The sequence below is a fragment of the Garra rufa genome, chromosome 1 (assembly GCF_049309525.1).
Source record: "Garra rufa chromosome 1, GarRuf1.0, whole genome shotgun sequence".
Lineage (NCBI taxonomy): Eukaryota > Metazoa > Chordata > Actinopteri > Cypriniformes > Cyprinidae > Garra > Garra rufa.
This window is the reverse complement of record NC_133361.1, coordinates 104,705,315-104,729,158: the sequence shown is the minus strand read 5'-3', so window position 1 is coordinate 104,729,158 and position 23,844 is coordinate 104,705,315. Positions and strand designations below refer to the sequence as shown.

The window sequence follows — 23,844 nt, the reverse complement described above, 5'->3', positions numbered from 1 at the left end:
TTCAGAATCTGCAAAATGTTCCCTTGTCAAAACAATCCTAAAGGATTCCAAAAATAATCATATACTGGTCCTTCTAAAAAAAATAGCATATTGTGATAAAGTTCATTATTTTCTGTAATGTACTGATAAACATTATACTTTTATATATTTTAGATTCATTACACACAACTGTAGTAGTTCAAGCCATTTGTTTTAATATTGATGATTTTGGCATACAGCTCATGAAAACCCAAAATTCCTATCTCAAAAAATTAGCATATCATGAAAAGGTTCTCTAAACGAGCTATTAACCTAATCGTCTGAATCAACTAATTAACTCTAAACACCTGCAAAAGATTCCTGAGGCTTTTGAAAACTCCCAGCCTGTTCCCAGAGTGCTGTATTAAGGCACCTCAGTGGGAAGTCTGTGGGAAGGAAAAAGTGTGGCAGAAAACGCTGCACAAAGAGAAGAGCCTGAGGAAGATTGTGGAGAAGGACCGATTCCAGACCTTGGGGGAACTGCAGAAGCAGTGGACTGAGTCTGGAGTAGAAACATCCAGAGCCACCGTGTACAGGCGCCAGGTCAAGCCACTTTTGAACCAAAACAGCGGCAGAAGTGCCTGACCTGGGCTACAGAGAAGCTGCACTGAACTGTTGCTCAGTGGTCCAAAGTACTTTTTTCGGATGAAAGCAAATTTTGCATGTCATTAGGAAATCAAGGTGCCAGAGTCTGGAGGAAGACTGGGGAGAGGGAAATGCCAAAATGCCTGAAGTCCAGTGTCAAGTACCCACAGTCAGTGATGGTCTGGGGTGCCATGTCAGCTGCTGGTGTTGGTCCACTGTGTTTTATCAAGGGCAGCGTCAATGCAGCTAGCTATCAGGAGATTTTGGAGCACTTCATGCTTCCATCTGCTGAAAAGCTTTATGGAGATGAAGATTTTATTTTTCAGCACGACCTGGCACCTGCTCATAGTGCCAAAACCACTGGTAAATGGTTTACTGACCATGGTATTACTGTGCTCAATTGGCCTGCCAACTCTCCTGACCTGAACCCCATAGAGAATCTGTGGGATATAGTGAAGAGAAAGTTGAGAGACGCAAGACCCAACACTCTGGATGAGCTTAAGGCCGCTATCGAAGCTTCCTGGGCCTCCATAACACCTCAGCAGTGCCACAGGCTGATTGCCTCCATGCCACGCCGCATTGAAGCAGTCATTTCTGCAAAAGGATTCCCGACCAAGTATTGAGTGCATAACTGAACATAATTATTTGAAGGTTGACTTTTTTGTATTAAAAACACTTTTCTTTTATAGGTCGGATGAAATATGCTAATTTTTTGAGATAGGATTTTTGGGTTTTCATGAGCTATATGCCAAAATCATCAATTTTAAAACAATAAAAGGCTTGAACTACTTCAGTTGTGTTGAAATGAATCTAAAATATATGAAAGTCTAATGTTTATCAGTACATTACAGAAAAAAATGAACTTTATCACAATATGCTAATTTTTTGAGAAGGAATTTCTTGCCCACTCCATTTCAGGATGTCAAAAATGTTTTCATGTTGCAAAAAGTACAAATGTTCAGGTATGCACCGTAAATGTACATGTACATATATGGCAGTAAGGAAAACAAACAATGCATTATCACATGCCTGGCAAAATGCAAATCAGTGTAGTGGTAACTGGTGAAGTGGGTATACGCTTCATTTGTGAATTTCGTTTAGAACTTTCTATTTGAACGCATTCGTTCACTGGATCCTTGGACTGACATGTTTACAGGGGTTCATTGTTTTAAAAAAAATTTCAAGGTATTTTTTTCATTATTATGTACTGATTCAAATGACTGGCGTGCGGGCGCAGGAGCATTAGGCGCAATTATCAAATACATTTCAAAGCAAGCCGGCACCACGGTCCTGACTGCATCATCACTGTCTTTATTGGGTGTTTTTAATAAATATTGACATTTATTCACACATGACTGAATGTGGTGGACTGCCATGATTTTGCACCATTTCCCCCACTGCCATCTGCCTCAGGAAGTCCCATGACTTTACCAAACACCTTCTCAGGAGAAGCGGCTGAGTGTAGCAGTTTTCTGCTTCAAGTTCGTCTTTACATCAGCATGCAACCACAACAATTCTCTACTCACCGGTAAAGCTCTTAAGTGGGCTGAAGCTATATGGAATACCGACAACCCCATAATTCAGTCATTTGAACAATTTACCAGTAAATTCTCTGATGTCTTTAGTACAACCACAGAAACTCTCACCGTATCAGATCAGCTGTTCTGGTTACGATAATGAGATTTCACTGCTGGGACCATATCGACACGGCCTCCAACCAGAACTGCGTGCTGCTATGGCCTTAAATGATGATTCGGTCGGGTTGGAGACTTTCCTACAGAGAACAACCAGGATTTCTCAACGCCTAGCCGCCTGCCAGCCCTCAGAAAATGCTCCTCAGTCCGCTACGGTGGCAGCTTGCTCTCCAGTACCAGAACCCTTGCAAGTCGATTCAACATGCTTTTCCTGGTCTGAACATCAACGCAGGATCACTTCCAAACTCTGTCTATATTGTGGAAAACCTGGTCATCTTCTACAGAACTAAGCATCTAATCTTAACTGCTCTAATACAAGATACACAACTTTTTATGGTCTTGTCTAGCAGAAACATGAACATGATGAATTGGACATGTGGCTTTGCATGGTAAAACAACATACTGCTGTTATCACTTACAGTGTACTCAGACATAGTCCTATAATTTCAACTTTGACTACTTTTTCCTGTGGTTGAAAATGCGCATTTTTCTTCTAGTTGTTTCTTCTAGTAAATAAAAAGAAAACAGATAGAATAGAAAAAGAATAGAGCAAGATAGTGTTTTTTGTTAATTTTATAATAAATAAAAAGAAAAAATTGAGAAAATATGTTTTTAAAGAATAGAGAGTTTCTAGAGTTAGAGGGTAAATTAAAGATGGAAGAGATGTGTTTTTAGCTGATTCTCAATGCTGCTTGGATTGAATTGGGTAGGCCATTCCACCAAGAAGGAACATTTAAGGTAAAAGTCTGTGAAAGTGATTTTGTGCCTCTTTGGGATGGCAATAAGCCCCAAGAAGCTGTAGTTTGCAGGGAATTTGTAACAGCTGAGGGGCATTGTTAGGCAAGACTTGATGCGAAACCCAAACTCAAATGTAAACAAATGCGTATATTTGTAAAGTTATGCTGCATTTCAAGCAAGTTTTTGAGCCCGTAAATCACGACTTTGTAGCGTTCCAGGCAAGTCGTGCCAAACTGCCTTATTAATATATTATTATTCATTGGGTAACGTGTATATATATATATATATATATATATGTATAATAAAGTAATTTATATCAAATATCGTTCATTTCTAGCTGTTAATTACATCTTCAGCACTAAATTGTTGTAATAGTTACTCTCTAAAAATATGATGGCCATTTTAGTTATAACGGTAACTACCTTAGATAAATGCAGAGCCATTGTGCTGGAGAGATGGTTTCACGGCAGATGCTCTGTTTGCTGATGAATGTCATCAGAGATGTTTAATCCACAACTATCCACAAGAATTCTGAGGCATTATTCCTGTCTGCTGGCGTTCACATCAATCAAGACTTCCTTTAGGCTAGGCTATTTTTGTGAATGAATCTGTGGCTCTAAACGAATCGTGAGTCAATGATTAATTAGTGATTTATAAATACAGCGATTTGCTTTGTTAAAAAATGACTTGACGTCTGGTGCTAAGTCACTGAGTTTAACAATTAAAAGGATCACTTCATTTTTTATCATCATAGCATAGTTCTCTTTTGAGCCTTTTTATTTAAAATATTATTTATTTTTTAAATGTATTCAAACAGGTAAAAACAATTAATTGGAAAATATATTTAAATGGCAAATACTGTCCCTTAATGGTCAAAATTGTGTGAAAGAGAGGTACTGATATTCAGTTTAGATTACTAGACCACACCTATTATATCTACTGTTATTACAAACAGCAATCTCAAAATTAACTCAAAAGTAACACAGAAGTAGTGTAAGACATTACAATTTAAACACAAAAATATTTCAATATTGTGAACAAATTGCATCTTCAGCACTAAAAAAAGAAGAAAATAAAAAAACACCACATCTGTGGTCTGGCATGAGGGCACGGCTGGACGAAATGCAGCAGAGATCACCTCGGCCTATGTGACTGTACTAAAGAAAGAAAGGGACATGTTCCACAGCATCTTCTGGGTGGATAACTGTTCAGCCCAAAACAAGAATTGGTTCCTGCTATCATCCCTGGTCTGCATTGTTAATGGTGATACCACCTCCATGGAGGATATAAGTCTAAAATACTTTGAGAAGGGACACACTTTCATGAGGGCTGACAGTTTTCACCATGGTGTTGAGCAGGAGATGAGAAATCATCCTGGAGGATTGGTGTATGACTTTGAGGATTTTGTGAGTGTTGTGTCAATCTCAAACTCCAAGAAGGTGGAAGTGGTCGAGATGAAAAACGCTGATGTGCTGAACTGGAAGGATGGCCATTCCAGTGTTAAGACCAAGAAGGCACCAAATCTGAGCAAGATGGCAGTCATTCAGCTGCGACGTGGCTCCAGGAGCCTGTTCTTCAAACTGTCCCGTGCAGATGCTCACTTTACCGAGCTGGACTTCCTCTAGGCTAAGTTTGAGCTGAAGGAGCCTTCTGTCTTGAGACCACATGACCGTGGAATTGAAGAGGCAAAGAAGAATTAAATTATAAAAAAACTATGTCCTTTTATGCCCCCGAACAGGAGAGCTTACTGGTGTTCACTGCCTGTGAGCGATGTTGTGGTGGATGTGGAGTAAAGTCAACAGGATTCCAATGAAAGAAAGAAGAGGATTCCAAAGTTCACTTACCTGTACATAATTTGTTTTATCTTTGCTGTATTAAATACATTTTAAATGAATTTAATTAAATAAATAGTTATGTTTACTCATTAGTAATGTGAAGATCTTTACTCATTAGAAAATCTTGAATTTATTAATATAATTCACTGTCACCTATCAGTCAACCTGTTAGTTTTACTGCACACCAATTAAAAATACTCTTTACCAGAAATTATTGTTTCATGTCTAATGTATTAATAATGGCACCAGAATGCAACCAAAACACAGGATAGCAATAAGTAGATTGCTATAAGTAATTATCAGTCATCCAAAATAAATGCCATGATCTCTAGATTTTATACAGTTGTTACTAATGATTTTGTAAATGGTGATCAGCAACTGAATACTGATAGTGTGGAAGTTACTGCTCTTTGCCCTGGGACGACGTCTCACTTTTTTGCATAAAATTCAAAGGCAGCGGATTTAAAAATAGGGGTCAAAAGTCAAGTTTGAGCTCAAGATTTTTTATGTAGATAAATTGCATTATTAAACACGACACACATAAACCAGCCAAAAGGCTTTATATTTCTTTAAATAATAACTTCTGAACATTAAACATTGATTGTCAGCCTTTATTCACCTGTTTCTTGTGGTTTCTTATCAAAATCCTTAGAAGTAAATAGTGTAAACTGAACCGCTAATATCAGAGAAAAGCATAGTTTAATAACAGCGGGGCATATTGTAACACAGTGTTACAACGTTCCCCATCAGCGCAACTGGAATATAATACAGGTTAGTGTCTTCTGCTGGTTTGCGAAGCATTAATTAACTATCTAACTGATAAATAACAAATTGGAAATTAAAATAATAGCATATTTGTCTAATTTTAAATGAAATAAAAAACTGTAATAAAGTTTACTTCAGCCAGAAATTTACTTTAACTATGGTAAAAGAAATATTCAGCGATATCTTCAAAAGGTGAATTTTGGTGTTCTTTTTTTCTCTGCATAGTGTTGATATGGCAACTAGTAAATACCGTAAATTTGGTTATGCTAGCATGTGTGGAAATATTTCATCCACGTGTGTTACAATTAACCCCGCGTTAGGTTGTGCCCCGCTCACCCCTAATATGAGGGTTTACACTGAGTGTATGTTTATACAATATGTATTAGTAATACTGTGTTCTCGAATGGACGTTTAACACGATAAACAATTGTTATTAGTTTCTCAGAGGGTTAATTACCAACCACAAGAGAAGATTTTGTCAAGAAGAGAAAAGGAATTCAGTAGTTTGTCTTACCGTCTTCACCAAAATGGACTCTCATCCCTGGTAGATGCAGGCTTGTCATGCATAAAATCGTTTGTCTTGGACTACATGCATCTGGTCTGTCTAGGGGTGGTTAGACGCTTGCTCGTCTTCTTGAAACAGGGTCCTAGAGAGTGCAAAATTTCACGGAGGCAAATTCGTTAAACTTCATCCAAGCTCGAGTCTCTTAATGGAAAACTCCCAAGGGAATTTGCTAGACAGCCATGGTCTCTTGCTTTTCTGGAAAGATGGAAAGAAACTGAATTCCGGCAATTCTTACTCTACACTGGACCTGTTGTTCTTCGTGCTTTGTTACCTGACAGCTTCTACCACCACTTCTTAACACTGACCGTTGCCATGTCCATACTGTTGGACGCTGATGATGACACGAGGAAGGTATATACAGCCTATGCCGAAGAGCTGCTAATGCACTTTTATAAAACATCTACTAAGCTCTACACCCCTGTCTTTACTTCGTACAATGTCCATTCTCTTATCCACTTAGCAGAAGACGTTAGACATTTTGGAATGTCTTTAAACAAGATCTGTGCTTTCCCATTTGAAAATCATCTGCACAAACTCAAAAAGAGTGTCAGAAATGCAGAAATGCAACCAATCCTATTTCACAGATTTCCAAGAGAATCTCTGAGATGGATAATGCCAAAGTTCACAATATTCCAGCACCCCACCGGGTGTCTGTCTCCACCAAAACAAAGGACTCCTGTTTTCTGGTTGGAAGTGGCTTTGCATTTGTCAAGGAAAAAAGAACTGATAAAGTGTGTGTGTGTGTGTGTGTGTGTGTGTGTGTGTGTGTGTGTGTGTGTGTGTGTGTGTGTGTGTGTGTGTTTAAAAAAAGCATATAATACAGTGGTTCTCAAATCCAATCCTCAAAATTTTGTAAAAGAGAGAGGACATAAATTCTATTCTTTCATCCATGTACTTCTTTAGGACACAATATCACACAATTCAAATAATGTGAGATTGGGTCAAACCAGTCCTTGTTGAATGGGATTTTTATAATTTGACAATAAACGTATCTTAATTTTCCACATTTAGTGGTGTGATTTGTATAAATATAATTTTGTACTAGAAAAGCATGCATTAGTGCTTTATAATGATAATATATTTGAGAATATATTTCACATAAATTCTCACATAAATACATCAGCCTAAAAAAAATAATAAATATATACCTCTTTCTCTCCTCTGCAGGCAAAAGAGAAATTTCAAGTTGTCTTTCTCAACACTGTAAGTGTTTTTTTTTTTCAGGTTTATTTTTACCTGCAACTCTGTTAGGAATGCTGAATCCATATGTGGCTTGAGTTCCATTTTCCTGCAGAGTTTAGCTCCAACCTTGATCAAACTCACCTTCCTTCAATTATCAGTGAATTTCTTTCATTCAGTTAATCAACCTTGATTAGCTTAATCAGGTGTACTAGATTAGGGAGTTAAACTCTGCAGAAGAGTGGACTTTGAAAACCAGTGTGAAAAATGCCTAGTCTATGTGGATATTTTTTGTGCAGCAGATGAATCCCTGCTGGAGTCCCAACTGCCAAGCATATCATGACCCCTTGAAGGTATTTTACTAAAATTCACCATATTATATTTATTGTAATTATTTTTCTAGTTAGAGTAAAATTTAGTTTTTATGCCACAGTTGCTTCGCAGCTCCTGATCGAAGAGCCTCAATATTCTAACTCAGCAACAAAGAGTAAGTCAAGTTTTGATTTTTCACATTATTTAAAATAATATTGTACAGTCAAGGAGCAATCTGCAATATTACTTAACAGGCTATCGCACAAAAGTCTTACAAAAGCTCCAAGAGACTGTTGAGAACCAGCAAGACATCCTGGCTATGCAGAGACAAATACTGGTTACTGTAGCTGTGACGGTGACAGAGGAAGACGTGGAATTCCTGGAAAATGGACCGTGCCAAACTGTGGAGGAACTGCAGTTCCTTGACAGAGAATTGGAAAACAAAGAAAAAAGTTGCCAAGATGGTAATACATCCCTGGTCAAAAAAAAAAAAAAAATACCAAGTATATAAAACTTTTTTCGCAGTACATCCATTATATTTCCATGTTCCACTTTTAAAAGACATATTATAGCCCTGCATTTCAACCCGTCATAGGCCACTTTTCTCCAGTTATGTTCAACTCTAATAGCTATTCCGCATTTTGCACTCTTTTTGTTTGTTTGTTTTCTAAGAAACCTTAACATAGGCCTATACCTAACAGAATCTGCAAAATATTAATAATGCAAAAAATAATAAAAACAAAAAATTTCCCTAAAGCTTTTTCACATAACAGATGTTTATATAGTCCACAAGACAATATCTGAATTTAATCCTGGCTTAATAAAAGCCCCGTCTGTGAAACCTATATTGTCATGCTGTCATGTTCTTTTATTATAAATAACAGTCTTTCTTTTTCTTTCTTTCTTTCTTCCTTTCTTTATTTTAATCAGAATAACTACCTTCGGTCCCTTGGGGGAATAAACCCAGGTGCGTCTGTGCACAAAATGTTGCGCAAGGTTGCAACAAACAATGTCCTTGGAGCCTACAGCCTTAACCCTTTGAGCGGTACGGTCCCACATATGGGATTCTAATTTCTGTGCCCCTGGGAGTACGGTCCCACATATGGGATTTATTGAATTGCATTTTTATTAAATGCTTAATATGGATCATATTCCATTAGCATATCTAAAGCTTGCACATTTCACTCGTTAACATTACTTTGCGGTCACACTAGGCTGTGAGCATGTAAAATTATTTCTTCTGATGCATTCGCATGCATATGAATGGAAGTCAATGGAATGAAGAAGTGCAGTGTGTCCGCTCCTTTGGGCAGGTTTCATTTCACGAGTTCCCACTTACATATAATTAGCTGGAGTATGTAAGCATGTTTGGCGTGCTGTCCGGGGAAGGGCTCCCGAGCTCGGGAATGGCCCGAACCTAGAGTACCCCCCCCTATGTATATGTGTAGAAGGAACTCGGAGTGAGGAGATGGGGTGGTGGAGGGATGCTGATAATCCGTCAAATGGGTAGAGGTGAGTCGGCTGTATTTATGCATGATGTAGATTGGCTTGAGTGAGTTCCAGCTGTGTTAATTAGGCTAAGTATCTGACGTGCTCCTCCCGAACTTTGCTTTAAGAAACATCATTTCACGAGTTCCCACTTACATATAATTAGCTGGAGTATGTAAGCATGTTTGGCATGCAGTCCGGGGAAGGGCTCCGAGCTCGGGAATGGCCCGAACCTAGAGTACACCCCAATAAGCAATGGAGTGTAGGACAGCCGCCAGCAAGAGGACCCCCCCCCCCCAAGCGCTGAGATCTGGCGGGGGCCGTTGTTTGGGAGAAGATGTTTGGTTAGCTGGCCGGGGGAGCCTTTCGTACTCTGATGGGAGAGGTTTTTGTATCAGGTCGAAAGGCTCTACCGGCTGCTTGTATGGATTACGGGATTTAGGGCGTCCGGTCGGGAGAGCTCAACCGATACTCAACGGGAGCACACGGCGTTGGAACGGGTGAGCCCTACCGGCCGAAGGAGGAGCAGCGTGGTTGGGGCCCGACCAGGAGAACCCGGGTTGCCTTGGCCGGAGCATCTTACGATGTTGGCATGAGGGCTCTGCTGGTCGATCGGCCCCTATTGGTGCTGACCGAGAGGACCCATGAAGCCTCCGACGGGAGATCAAGACTCAGAACGTCAGACGAGTGGGTCCTCTCGGTTTGGCAGGTAAAAAGGTTTTGGGACGCCTGGTGCGGGCGACTCTCGCGACATACGATGGGAGACCAAGGCAAACGGCATCGCATGGATAAGTCTCGCTTGCAGGCGCCAAGTAAGTAACCCGACCGGGAGAACTCTCGCCGGCGTCCGATGGGAGACCAAGGCTCGCGGCATCGAACGGGTAAGCCTCGCCGGCCGGGGAGGCAGAAAGGAAAACCCGACTGGGAGGGCTCTCGCCAGGCATACGAGGGGAGATCAGGACTCAGAACCTCGAATGGGTAAGCCTCGCCAGGTGGGGGGAAAAGATGTGAAATTGGCCTGAAGGGGCTCAGATAGTGTCCGGCGGGAGGCGGAGACTTGTGGAGTCGGACGGTTGAGTCTCGCCGACCGTCGGACGGAACGGAAAAAATTGCATGGTCGGTTTGGCTCTCGCAGCGTCCGATAGGAGACCAAGGCTCGTGATCGGACGGGTAGGCCTTGCCGACTGTAGGGAAGAAAAGTGCAGTTGACCGGGCGGGGGCCCCTGCGGCGTCCGACGGGAGACCAATGCTCACGGCATCGGACGGGTAGGCCCCGCCGACTGTGGTGTCGAAAAGGTTAGGTGTCTGACCTGGGGGCCCCTGCGCATCCGACGGGAGACCAATGCTCACGGCATCGGACGGGTGGGCCCCACAGGACGTGAGACGGAAAGGTAAGTTGGGGTCGGGGGCTCCTGGGGTGTCTGACGGGAGGCCAAGGCTCACGGCATCAGACGGGAATACCTCGGCGACCGTAGTGAGGAAAAGGTCAGGGATGGAAAGTTTTTTTTTTTTTTTTTTTTTTGCAGCAATCGACGAGAGTTCAATACTCAAGGCATCAGATGGGTAGACGGAACTGGTATACGGAACTGAGGGGCCAAGATTTGCTTGACAGGAAGGCTGTTGTAGCGTTTGACAGGAGCGTTTAATAATCACAGCGTAGACGGAACGGAAAAAATTTGCAAGTTCGGTTAGGCTCTCACGGCATCCGACGGGAGACCAATGCTCACGGCATCGAACGGGTAGGCCCCACCAACTGTGGGGTCGAAGAGGTAAGATTGTCTGGCCAGGGGGCCCCTGCGTATCGAACGGGTGGGCCCCGCCGAACCTACGACAGAATGGTAAAGTTGTGTGGTCGGGAGGTTCCTGGGGTGTCTGACAGGAGACCAAGGCTCACGGTATCAGACTGGAATGCCTCGCCGACCGTAGGAGGGAAAAGGTTAGGGATGGGAAAATCCAAAAGTTTTTTTTTTTTTTGTAGTTGAAGGAAAACATTTACGAGCGGAAAGGCTCTCGCAGGGTCTGACGTGAGTTTAATAGTCGCGGCTTCAGACAGGTACGTTTCGCCGGTAGTTGAGAGTCGAAAGAGAAACATATTTGCACCACCGGGATGCTCTAGCAGCATCTGACAGGGAGTTCGATACTCAATTTGAGTTGTCTAAAAAGGGGTAAATGCTTTGAGGATTACTTTATGTAAAATGTTTGCCAAATCCAAAAAGCCGCTTCTGATAACGTCAGAAAATCTTGGTGCTGCTTGCATCTGAAAGTTAGGTGCATGACATAGGCTTCTTGTGGTAACGTACCCTAAATAAGTGCCATGGTTCTGGATGGATGGCATAGCTTTAAAAGCTGAGGTGATGTCGACTTTTGCCAGTGTGAAGACCCATGATTTAACAAATTGGTTGCACGATCAATGTCCTACTATTGTGAGAGAATTCGTCAAGAGGATTTTTTTTTTTTTTTTTTAGGCGACAATGCTTAGAAACAGGGAGTTATGCGGAGCTGACAGATAGACTAGAGGGCATTTCGTACCCAAGAATTATGCTAGTAGCCACTTCGATTGGCTAATGTGAAACCCTCATTTAATTCATGCCACCTACGGGGGGAAATGTTGGAAGGTTATTTTGTGAAATGACTGAATGTAATGATATATTCGGAAGAGTGCCAGCTTTGATGTCCGCATCCAAGGATTTGCAATTCCAACATGTCTGTTGAAAAGAAATGGCCAAATATTAAAGATTAAGTGGTAATTTCAACTGAATGTGATTTAGTCAAACGAAAATGAAATTGCATGGTGACATGTAAAAACAATCGTCAGCTCATTGGTGCTCTACGGTCTGCTACAGGAGTTGGAGGCCACTGAAAAGAAAAAAGGGGTTATTAGTAGTTGCAGGAAAAAGGCTGAGATTTGTGGGCCTGTGTTGCAAGCAGAGGCAGCCTCACGCTGGCTTGATCTGTGGACCACGGGGTGGGAGTCTGGAAGAACCCGTGTAGCCTGCACTGCTAGCAGAGGCAGCATCACAGTACTGTTTGCTACAGGAGCTGGAGGCCACTTCATTCCATAGACTTACATTCATATGTGAATGGATAAGACTGGAAGCACGATCTTGCACGAGAAATTGCTGCATTCTTAAGTTCAAGCTTTGTGAACTTAGAATAAAAACACATTTAAAACCGCGGTGCTGTGGGAAGGTGGGGCGGGTAGATTGTATGTTGCAGTATGGTAGTGTTACCAATTGGACAAATTGTTACCAGATTTTGCGACTTCTCAGATTACCTTAGCGACGTCTTTTCCAAAGCACATAGCAACATATTTAGTAGGGCTGGGTAAAAAATATTGATTCTCCGATTTTAATCGATCTTCAGTTGAATGCAACTATATCCATTCGGGAAATCCCCGAATCTATTCTTAATGCACGTGCTTCACGTAAGAGGATATGAATATTCACCTCTCGTCCTAGTGTGTCACTAGTGTTCCTGCTGAGAGAGTTTTCTCAACCGCTGGTGATCTAATCACAGCGCAAAGGAGCTGCCTTAGATCAGATCAGAACATGTTGATCAGCTGCTTCTTTTGCAGAAAAATGATTAGGCTGTAGTTAAGAACTGTTAGTTTTATGGACAGTTAGAATGTTTTGTATAAGCAGACAAAGGCTTTATGATGGGCCTGTTTTGAGTGTTTTGAATTTAGAAAAAAGTTTTATTTCTTAAACATGTTTGAAGTTCTTAATAGATTTCACTGTTGCACATTTACAGTCTTTTTATTTTTTACAGTAATGTGCATTTTGCAGTTTGTTTACATGGTGTACAATGGATGCACATATTTATGACTTCTTGTTACAGTGTTCATTTAAAATAAAAGTTGTTTAAAATAACAACTGTGTGCACCCTATTATTAATGTAGATGTGTATTTCAGTAATAAACTTAAGTAAGAGAGTTTCAGTTACCAACATTTATATCAAAATATGGATCATATGTCTGCAAAGCTAACATTTTAAATGAAATATTGATATCAAAACGAAACCATAAAAATAAGAATCGAATCGCCAAATTGGTGACAATACCCAGCCCTAATATTTAGTGAAATATCCTACAAATGTAAAAATTTTAGCAACTTCAGGCATGCTTTGAAAATAAGATGCTAAAAAGACATTTTCCTCTTAACCATGCAAAGTAATAAGTGTTGAAAAGCTAGCCTAGTGGCACATCCGCTGGAGACTTGGAGAGAGGTGCTTGCAATATGCACATCACGAGTGCTTAGTTGCACTTGCTCTGTTTATTTATTTATTTTTATTTTAATATTTATTTATTTATAGTCATTTAGGCAAACACTTATTTCTCGAAAATCGATCTTTTGTCAGATTATGAGTGAAATGTGTAATTTAAAATAAAAAATAAAAATAATATTAATTCAGAAACTGAGTAATTTGTTGTGTTTTACGGAGTTTCTTCAATCCTAGGTACAAAAATTACATTGACATCATTTTATGTCACAACATCGTTTAAAAGCCTTTAGCAAAAAATGACCTACCTTTGCAACTGTTTCTAAAATTTATTTGCAACATGACCTGTGTCTCTAGCGGAGACGTCTTCAGGCTATAGTGTCTGCTACGAGAGCTGCATTCGATGCTGTGGCCGGGAGAGCCACGTTAAATGGTTGAGCCAAAGCGGGCAGTGAGTGGCTCTGGTGCGATGAGATCTGGGGCACGGCCCAGGCTCGTTGAAGGCCTGCCGGTGAGGCCCAGTGCACGAGCCGGGTCTAATGCGGGGCGATGGTGGTATCGAACAAGGGGAGTACGGGGCTTTGCGAGTTTGCTGGAAATATTGGCTGCCCTGCTGGAGTGGATTTAAGAGTGAGGTTTGCTGATTGAAGGGAAACGAATAACTAAGATCGTACGGATTCACTTTGTTTATCCTCCGCGAGGACGGTGCGTCGGAATTGATCAGCGTTTGCCTCGGGCATTAAAAACGATCCACTTTCCGATCGGAGGAATTGTTGGCCCGGCCGGATGACAAGAGGATGCCGGGGAAGAAGTTTGGAAGTGACGCCGGTGGGGGCGAGATTACGTTTTAAGGGCTTTGGTGAGAGCGTGTGTGGCTGGTCAAGCAGAGACCGCGATGAAGCCTGTAAATCCTGGGAAAGATCTGTGATGTCATGGCAAAAGGTGCAAATCGAATGCTGATAATCCGTCAAATGGGTAGAGGTGAGTCGGCTGTATTTATGCATGATGTAGATTGGCTTGAGTGAGTTCCAGCTGTGTTAATTAGGCTAAGTATCTGACGTGCTCCTCCCGAACTTTGCTTTAAGAAACATCATTTAAATGCTTTTTATTGTTGATGATTGCATTATTTTCCATATGCCTATGCTTACATAAGAGATCGCACTGTGAGAATGTGGAAACTCAGGGAAAGTGATAATGATAGTTTGTTGAGGTAATTACAACAGCTTTTATTAAAACTTATGTAAACAAAGAACAGTTCAGTGTATCTTCATCCTCATGAAGGTTAACAGGTTAAAACTTTCAAAGTTCTTTCAAACCATTGTGCCAATGACCCATACTAAGTTTTGGAAATATGCACTAATGCATTCAGAAAAATATAGTCTTTTACAACAAAATTCAGAATAGCTGACGACCAAAATGGTTGATATGGAAATATCTTTTAACCGAGAAAGATGTTCTTATGAGTTCTAGACAAACTTAGGAAATTATACGCAAAAACCAAAAATCTCAGGACCACAAGGTGGCACTGAGCTGATTATTTTAAAATATTTTTTTTTATTTTACATTTTTATGATTAAAAATATAAAGATTAATTACTTGTTAGCCTTTTATTAAGCTCACAAAACCCCTACAGATGCTTTGCAATCCCCACTTTGGGAAACCTTGATGTAATATCATGTTTAATGCACTTTATGTTATTAATTACAATGAAAGGAATATATTTTCTCACTCTTTGTATGTTTACATCATTATTGTTCAAGACTATCCTGTTTAAATAAACATGATAAACAAGTTAGGTCAAAAGTAATCTGATTATATTACATAAAATGTGCAATGTAATGGATTACGTTACTGACTACAATTTGGAATCAGTAATCTACCCAGCTCTGGCTAAAATCAATAAACCATTGTTGTACTGAACAACTGAACTGAAGTTTTAGATTTGATCAGATTTTATTTATTTATTAAAAGTGTAGAACTGAAAAAGAAATTGTGTTAGGTGAGTCTATACAAAGATGCCATAATATGCTTACAGACAAATCAGACCATGCTATAAGGAAAAGGCAAAGTAGAAAAAGTAATTGTCTATTTCTAAAAAAAAAACAAAAAAAAAAATCTTAAAATGTCAAGAACTCAAAAAAGTCGAATTTAAGCAAATGGTGCCAAACAGGTAAAATCCAGCACCCGTTCTCAAAGACTTACTTTTAGTCATTATTTAAGTAGCACACATATTCTGAATGCCTTCAGCAGAATTCAAATTAGCCATTTTAATCTAGATTAATTTCAAGATTACAGTGAGATTAATCTAGATTGAAAAAAATTATCTATGCCCACCCCTAATTTTTATTCAACCCTTCCTGTCAGAAGATGCACCTGTTGAGGTGTTAACTTCCGTGGACCACCTGGAAGAGATGGTTGCAGTTTCATCTTTAAAAAAAAAAAAGTACAACTTTTGCTACAGTATTCTGGCTGATAAGTAAAGATTTGCTGATCTTCTTGTAGTCTTCCCCTTTCTGGTGTAAAGAAATGATTTTCTTTCTCAGGTCTTGTGATATTTCTCTTCCATGTGGTGCCATTTCTGACAGCATTAAATGGGAAGGGGTTTTCTTTAAGTAACACCCTTCTATAGTCAACTGTTTGCTGGACACTTGTGTAATGAATAATTAGACTCAACTTTAGATGAATTATTGTTAAATTAGACATTTGTACTCTAAAATATAGCTTTGATTCAGAGAATTTTAGTGGGGTATACTCATGTTTGCATCACCCTAATTTGAGTAAAACTAAAATTTTGTTCTCTAAGTTATATTAATTACCTTACTTTCATGTTATAAGTTAAACGAATGTTATATAAAACCTTGTCTTGTCAACATTTTGGGAAACATTTTTTTGTTCATTGAAATTACTTTTCAAAGGGGGTGTACTTATTCATGCTGAGCAATTTATATTATCTGGAACTGTGAAGGGTATACCTTAGTTTGTGTGTACTTGCAGTTTAACAAAATGTGTTTTTGTAAAATAAAGAAAACAAGCAGAATGCCCTTTCTGATGTCTTGATGCTGAACAGGTGTTGAACCCCAGTTTATTGCCTCACATACATGTCATATCTATAGAAAGCTCTAAATTATTACTTCACTTTAATCAAGTAATTCAGATCGAAAACAAAACGCTTTAAAAGTGCATCCAATGAGTAGATGGCAAGTCAGGATCAGGGTTGCAAGGTTTTCACAACAAAACCCGCCCAATTGCTACTTAAAAATTGCCCAAAGGTGTTTCCAAGTGGGGGTCCCCCGGGGGGACTGGCTTGGTTACCCTAGTAAAATTTGTTATTGGAATCAATGCTCTGTGTGAAAGGGAAAATTCTTTAATACATGGCACAAGTTCATTGGCCACTATGCTATAGTAAATTCAAAGAAATATGTGTGAATAAAGAAGGTAACTGGACGAACCTTTGTCCAAATAGATGTGGTTACTCCACTGTATGGATCCTCATGTGTAGCTTCAGGTGACTTTTAGAAGAGAAACTCTTCCCACACTGATCACACCTGGTATGACGCTTCTCTCTTCTGTGCATCTTCTCGTGTGTTTTCATATTTCCTAACTGACTGAAAGTCTTGTCACAGTATGAACACTTGTAAGGTTTCTCTCCAGTGTGAACTCTCAGGTGTAGTCTTAAATGTTTCGCTGTAGTGAAAGTCTTCCCACACTCAAAGCACAAGTGCTCTCTCACACCAGTATGCAGAGTTTTCTGATGTAAAAGTAAACTGCTCAGCTGTGAAAATGTCTTTCCACATACAGAACAGGAATGTGGCTTCTCATTCGTATGAACTGCCAGGTGAGTTTTCAGACCTGATGACGTACGAAATGTTTTGCCGCACTGATCACACTTGAATGGCTTCTCTCCTGTGTGGATCCTCATGTGAACAGTAAGACCGTTTTTGTATGGGAAACTTGTCCCGCACTGATCACACGTGTGTGGCTTTTCTCCAGTGTGAACACTCATATGTCCTTTAAGATGTGCTCTTTGCTTGAAGCTCTTTCCACATTGATCACAAGTGAATGGCTTCTCTCCAGTGTGAACTCTGATGTGACACTATCTTTGTTTGGGAATCTCTTTTCACACTGATCGCACATGAACAACCTCACTCCGGCATGGATCCTCATGTGAAACTCAAGACTATTTTTGTGTGTGAATCTCTTTTCACATAGATCACACTTGTACAGCTTCTCTCCTGTGTACTGTAAGGTTTGATGATTGTCTGAAACTCTTACCACAGTGATCACACGGGAACGGCTTCTCTCCGGTGTGAACTCTCATGTGAATCTCAAGATAGTGTTTGTCTGAGAAACTCTTCCCGCACTGATCACATGAAAACGGCTTCTCTCCAGTGTGGATTTTCATGTGCTTTTTAAGGGATCCTTTTTCTTTAAATTGATTTCCACATTGAGTACTCGTGAATGGCTTCTCTCCAGTGTGAACTCTCATGTGACCCTCAAGACTTTGTTTGTGTGAGAAACTCTTTGTGCACTGATCACATGTGAACGGCTTTTCGCCAGTGTGAACTCTCATGTGGCACTGAAGAATTTTTTTGGTTGAAAATCTCCTTTCACACTGATCCCACATGAACGGCTTCACTCCAGTATGAACTCTCTTGTGAAACTCAAGATAATGTTTGGTTGCAAAACTCTTCCCGCACTGATCACATGTAAATGGCTTTTCTCCTGTGTGGATTGTCATGTGTTTTATAAGGTTTCCTTTCTCTGAGAATTCAAATCCACACTGATCCCACATGAACGGTTTCACTCTAGTATGAACTTTCATGTGACGCTTAAGACTATGTTTGAATGTTAAACTCTTCCCGCACTGATCACATGTGAACGGCTTTTCGCCATTGTGAACTCTCATGTGACGCTCAAGACTATGTTTTTTTGTGAAACTCTTTCCACACTCAGTGCACACAGATTTCTTGGCTATTCTTTTCTTTAAAAATGTCTTTTTAGTCTTTGAGTGACTCAAAGTTTTTTTTCTGGTTTGACATGATGCTCCTCCTCCAATTCACTCAGTTCGTCACTCTCCTCGCTCTCTTCCATCAGGTCTGAAAAAAAAGCATTAAAGAGCAAAATATGAAAGTAAGTCCTAGTGTAATAACAGACATATGAAGTAATCTTTTAAATATATCAATATTTCTCAATGTATGCATATCTTTGGACTATACGCATTATTGACGCTGTTCAGTGAAGCTATGGTTACACAAATAAACCTCTGCAGACGTGACTGAATATGAATAATTTTTCTACCACACATACAGATTTATTTATTATTTTGCACTCTTAATATAAATAACAAATATGTCACTGCAACAGTTTTATCAAAACGTTGATCAAATATCGAAAATAGTCTTCAATCATTGTAATGATGCACAGTTTTCCAGATCAAGGAAAAGTGATGTTTAAAAGTGAAACATTAATTATCTGAGGCTGAGGAGATCTTAACAGTATGAACAGATTTGGAACAACCTGAGGCTGAGTAAATGAAGGCAGAATTTTCATTTCTGGAGTTATCCATTTTGTGTACAAAATATAACAAAAAAAAATTGTAAACTATATATTTTAGCTTTATCTGAATGCTCAACACTTTCTAACATGGAATTTCCAGAAGAACTTAATTTTAGAAATATTTTAAGTTAGACAGAAATTACAGCAATTAAAGGGAATTAATTGGTAATTTGGTAATAAAAATAATTTACAATTTTAAAAGTAGATTTCATAAACTATGACTTTAGAACCAGTTAGGGGAAAGTTACCCAAATTCTGTCATCTATTATGTTGTTCTAAACCAATATGAATTTATTTGCTCTCCTTAACACAAAGGATAATTTGAAGAATGTTCATAACCAAAAATGTCTGTTCCTCCATTGACTCTCATCCAGTGGCGTTTCTAGGCGGGGGCAGTCAGCACACTTGGCCACTCCACTGGCCCCCCTAAATCTGGAATCGTTTATGGATTTTTTTTTTTTTACCACAACCGAGCATCGGGTGCAATACACAGTTTGTCCTGCAGGTGACAGTAATGATGCTTGTGTGCCAAAAGGACAAGATTACCACAACAATCTGTCTGTGTGCCCTCAACGAGATTACGTCTAACCTTACATCATATAGGTATTGAAAATATTTAGTAAAATATAATGAAAATGCATATCATTACACATTATATTAAAATACTGACCTATATTTTCCGGTGCGTTGCGCATGTTAAATTTGCATATAAGTTAAAGCAGTCGTGACTCGTGGATATACAACGAATACAAGAGAACATGTAACATGAATTTCTTAAATTAAAGAAATTTATTTTGTTAATGAAATGAGATAAAATGTAACTTAAATTTATTGTGGTAAATGTTTGATAAAATTAAAATAAATGGTCTGTCATTCCCAAAGACAAACTAGCACAAATCAAGTAATCAATACAGTTTATTCTGTCCTGTATTTGAGAGACCACTTTTCATTTACACATTTTCATAATTTTCCCATTTGCAGTTAAAATGAAGAGAAAAAAATCCTAAGGACATAAGTGACAGAGTGAGCAATTTGGGTGTTTTGAGTGTTGAATCCAAGCGTGCAAATAAATTGAATCTTGAAGAATTCGTTGATGTGTTTGCAAGGTACCACAACAACCGCAGAATCCAACTTTTGTAACCCTGAAATTCCATGTGAAAAACATTTTTTTACATGAGTATTTAGTTTACATTGCATTTACATATCACATGTGAAATATTTTAAATTCATTCTTTTTTTCTTAGTGTAAAGAAAATACCTGAAAATGTGACTCATGTTTAGATGACTGCTTAAGTTGATTTTTGGATATCTTGTTTGTGGGTAGTTTTACATTAATGCATATGCATTTAAGATGCAAAAATGTTATTATTGTTGTCCTTGTTATTTTGACTATAAACAATGTGATGTCAAATAAATGACATTAATGGAACATTCATTTGAGCTTAACTTATTTTATTAGCTTATTAGTTTGCTTCCAGAGAAAACATTAATGAAAAAGTGAAAAATGACTGAAAAATAATCATAACAAATGTTAGCGTGCCCCCTAAAATCATAATTGAGATCCCAATGTAACGTCTAAGTTCCCAATGTAACGTCGAAGTGATTCGACTGAAGGGGTAACGTCTAGGTTACGAAGGTAACCGTCGTTCCCCGAAGGAGGGAACGGAGACGTTACATTGGGATCTCAATGTAACGTCGAAGTGATTCGACTGAAGGGGTAACTACATTCAATTTTCCTGTTATAGGCTAACATAACATAACCAGTTTATTCTTTTAATTCTAATGGAAGTCTTCCAACTTTGAAAATTCCCGGAATTTTGCATCACTTATCATGAACGAAGAACAAAACACTAACCTGTTTGTTCTTTAGTATCTTCAGTACGTTTCATTCTGCAGTGTTCTGGATCACTGGCTCAGTCTTTACAGATTTCAGCTCTTCCTGATTCTTTGATGCTCGTCTTCACTTTCGAACTGATGGGAATCTATAACTGGGCATTTATAGCTGAAATGCAATGGGAGGAGCTTCACTGATGATGAATTCCAGTGTGAGAGGAGCTAAACTGCCAAAATAAAAAATAATAAGATAAAAAAAAAATAACTTTAAAAATGTATCAAATAATCATATTTATTCATAAGGTGTTAATTTTATTTGTTCATCCATCAGGCTACAGTGATTAGGTAGGCTTTAACGTATTCAGCATTTCAGTATAGGCATACAGAAAAGTAGAAAGAGTTTGGCCTCATAAAATAATGCCCCAAACAGCTGTCAAAATTGACCAAAAACTATACATTTTATTCTGTCACTAATTGATGTATATATTCATCACAATCGAAAATATTTTTGTTTTTAGAATATTTATTAGTGTTGCATGCAATGATTACAGAATAACCAAAAAAATGCAAAGAATGGCAATCACTGATTTTTGAAATCCAAAACAAATCCCAATTAGAAATAGTGTCTAACTATTGCACATCCTGTTTGCTCGTTCTGGCAGAGGAACAACTGACTCTGACCAAACTGCAGCAAACCACAGCCAGACTTGAGATCCGCCTCCTAAAGGCTACGCTTAAACAAGCCGGTCTCTCCACATCAGATGAGGAAGTCTGAAATTATTGTGGAGCATTTGCCATTAAGTCTTGTTTTTTTTATTCAATACATCTATATTTGAAACTTGTTATAAATATCCTCAATGTACAGTGTGTGTTGTAGGTCTCAGATGAGCGGACTGCTGGAAGAGGATGGGGTGGGGTTTTTCTTTCTTTTCTTTTTTTTAAATGTGTGTTTTCATTTCAAATAAAAATAAACTTATATTGACCCTACACTGGCTATTCTACTTGTTGCTCTTTACATATCTATAGTTCTACATTGTGATTCCCTATCCTGTTTGAGCACTGGTTATCCAGATTTGGTGATCCTGAAAAGTTCCTATCCAGATCAGATTGATCCAATCATAATGTAGAACTATAGATATGTAAAGAGCAACAAGTAGAATAGCCAGTGTAGGGTCAATATAAGTTTATTTTTATTTGAAATGAAAACACACACATTTAAAAAAAATAAAAGAAAGAAAAACCCCACCCCATCCTCTTCCAGCAGTCCGCTCATCTGAGACCTACAACACACACTGTACATTGAGGATATTTATAACAAGTTTCAAACATATTTGTATTGAATTAAAAAAAAAAAGACTTACATTGCACAACATCGCTACTAAGCGCAATGTCCCTCTCTGTGCTGACAATGATGCTCCTGAGCCCCTTGGAGACCCTAACCAACCTCCTGCATTCTGCCAGAACGAGCAAACAGGACGTGCAACAAGGGATGCAATAGTTAGACACTATTTCTGATCTGGATTTGTTTTGGATTTCAAAAATCAGTGACTGCCATTCTTTGCATTTTTTTTTGGTTATTCTGTAATCATTGCATGCATCACTAATAAATATTGTAAAAACAAAAATATTTTCGATTGTGATTATGAATATATATATATTTGTGACATTAGTGTTTTTGGTCAATTTTGACAGCTGTTTGGGGCATTATTTTATGAGGCCAAACTCTTTCTACTTTTCTGTATGCCTATACTGAAATGCTGAATACGTTAAAGCCTACCTAATCACTGTAGCCTGACAGATGAACAAATAAAATTAAAACCTTATGAATAAATAGGATATCTTGTAAGATACTGCATAATCCAAATATAGTATTACTTGAAACCTTTTTAATTTTTCTTTACATTTTGGGCATGAAACCCACGCTGAATCCACCCTTCTGATGGGATCAGTTTAATCCAGATTTTTTGGATCAAAGTGATCCAAATCCTACAAAAAAGTTCAGAAAAACCCAAACTAAAGGTTTGATCCGGATCAAAACCAAGATTGGATTACGTGTAATCCGTTTTTTCTTTTGAAAAACCCATTTTCAAGATTTGATCCAATCCGTTATCCAAAATTCTGGTGGATTACTTTTGAAAAACCGGGCCCAGGAGATCACTTGAAATCTGTCAGTACTGAGAGAGAAACCCTGCCCTCTATCAGTACTAATTGATATCAGCTGCTTTAGTCCTAAATATAAAGGCTTCTCATTACCCAGAAGGCACACAGGAAAGACTTCATGAAGGATAAAAGCAAAGAACTCTCTCAAGATCATCGTAATCATTGACAAGCATTTTGATGGGAATGGTTATAGGTGCATTATCAGAATGCTGAATGTTCCTGTGAGCACTGTGGGGGCCATTATCCAGAAATGGAAAGAGCATCAGTTCACCATAAACCGGCCACTATCAGGAGCTCCACGTAAGATCCCTGTCCGAGGAGTTCAAAGAATAATCAGGAGTGTTCTCCAAGAGACAAGAACCACTCAGGCAGAACTTTAGGAAGACCTTGCATCAGCAGGTACTGTTGTTTCAAAGGAAATATAAGCAATGCACTAAACCGCCATGGCATCCATGCACGCTCACCACGCAAGACTCCATTGCTGAACAAAAAGCATGTGGAGTCTCGGTTAAAGTCTGCGAAATAGCATTTGGAGAAGCCTGTGGATTATTGGGAGACTATAGTATGGTCGGATGAAAGCAAAATTTAACTTTTTGGCAGCCATTCTACTCACCATGTTTGGAGAGGAAATGGCACTGCCCACCACCCCAAGAACACCATACCAACAGTTAGGTTTGGGGGGTGGAAGCATCATGGTTTGGGCTTCATATTATTGAAGGCAGGATGAATGGAGAAATGTACTTGGACATTCTGGATAAAAATCAGCTGCCATCTACCAGAAAGCTGAAAATGAAAAGAGGATGGACATTTCAGCAAGACAATGATCCCAAACACAAGGCCAAGGAAACAATAAAGTGGTTTCAAAGAAAGAAAATCAAGTTGCTTGAATGGCCCAGTC

General features: G+C 39.0%; 1 protein-coding gene across 1 annotated transcript in view; it reads right to left on the bottom strand.

The window, feature by feature from the left end:
- Positions 1-16,866: 16,866 nt before the first annotated feature.
- Positions 16,867-23,844, bottom strand: part of LOC141323267 (uncharacterized) — a 42,052-nt gene continuing 35,074 nt past the window's right edge. Inside the window, exons 4-5 of the mRNA XM_073833468.1 lie at positions 17,638-17,883; positions 16,867-17,490 (exon numbers count right to left, since the gene is read on the bottom strand). Coding sequence (XP_073689569.1) covers positions 16,867-17,490; positions 17,638-17,883 — 870 coding nt within the window. The remainder of the gene's footprint in view (positions 17,491-17,637; positions 17,884-23,844) is intronic.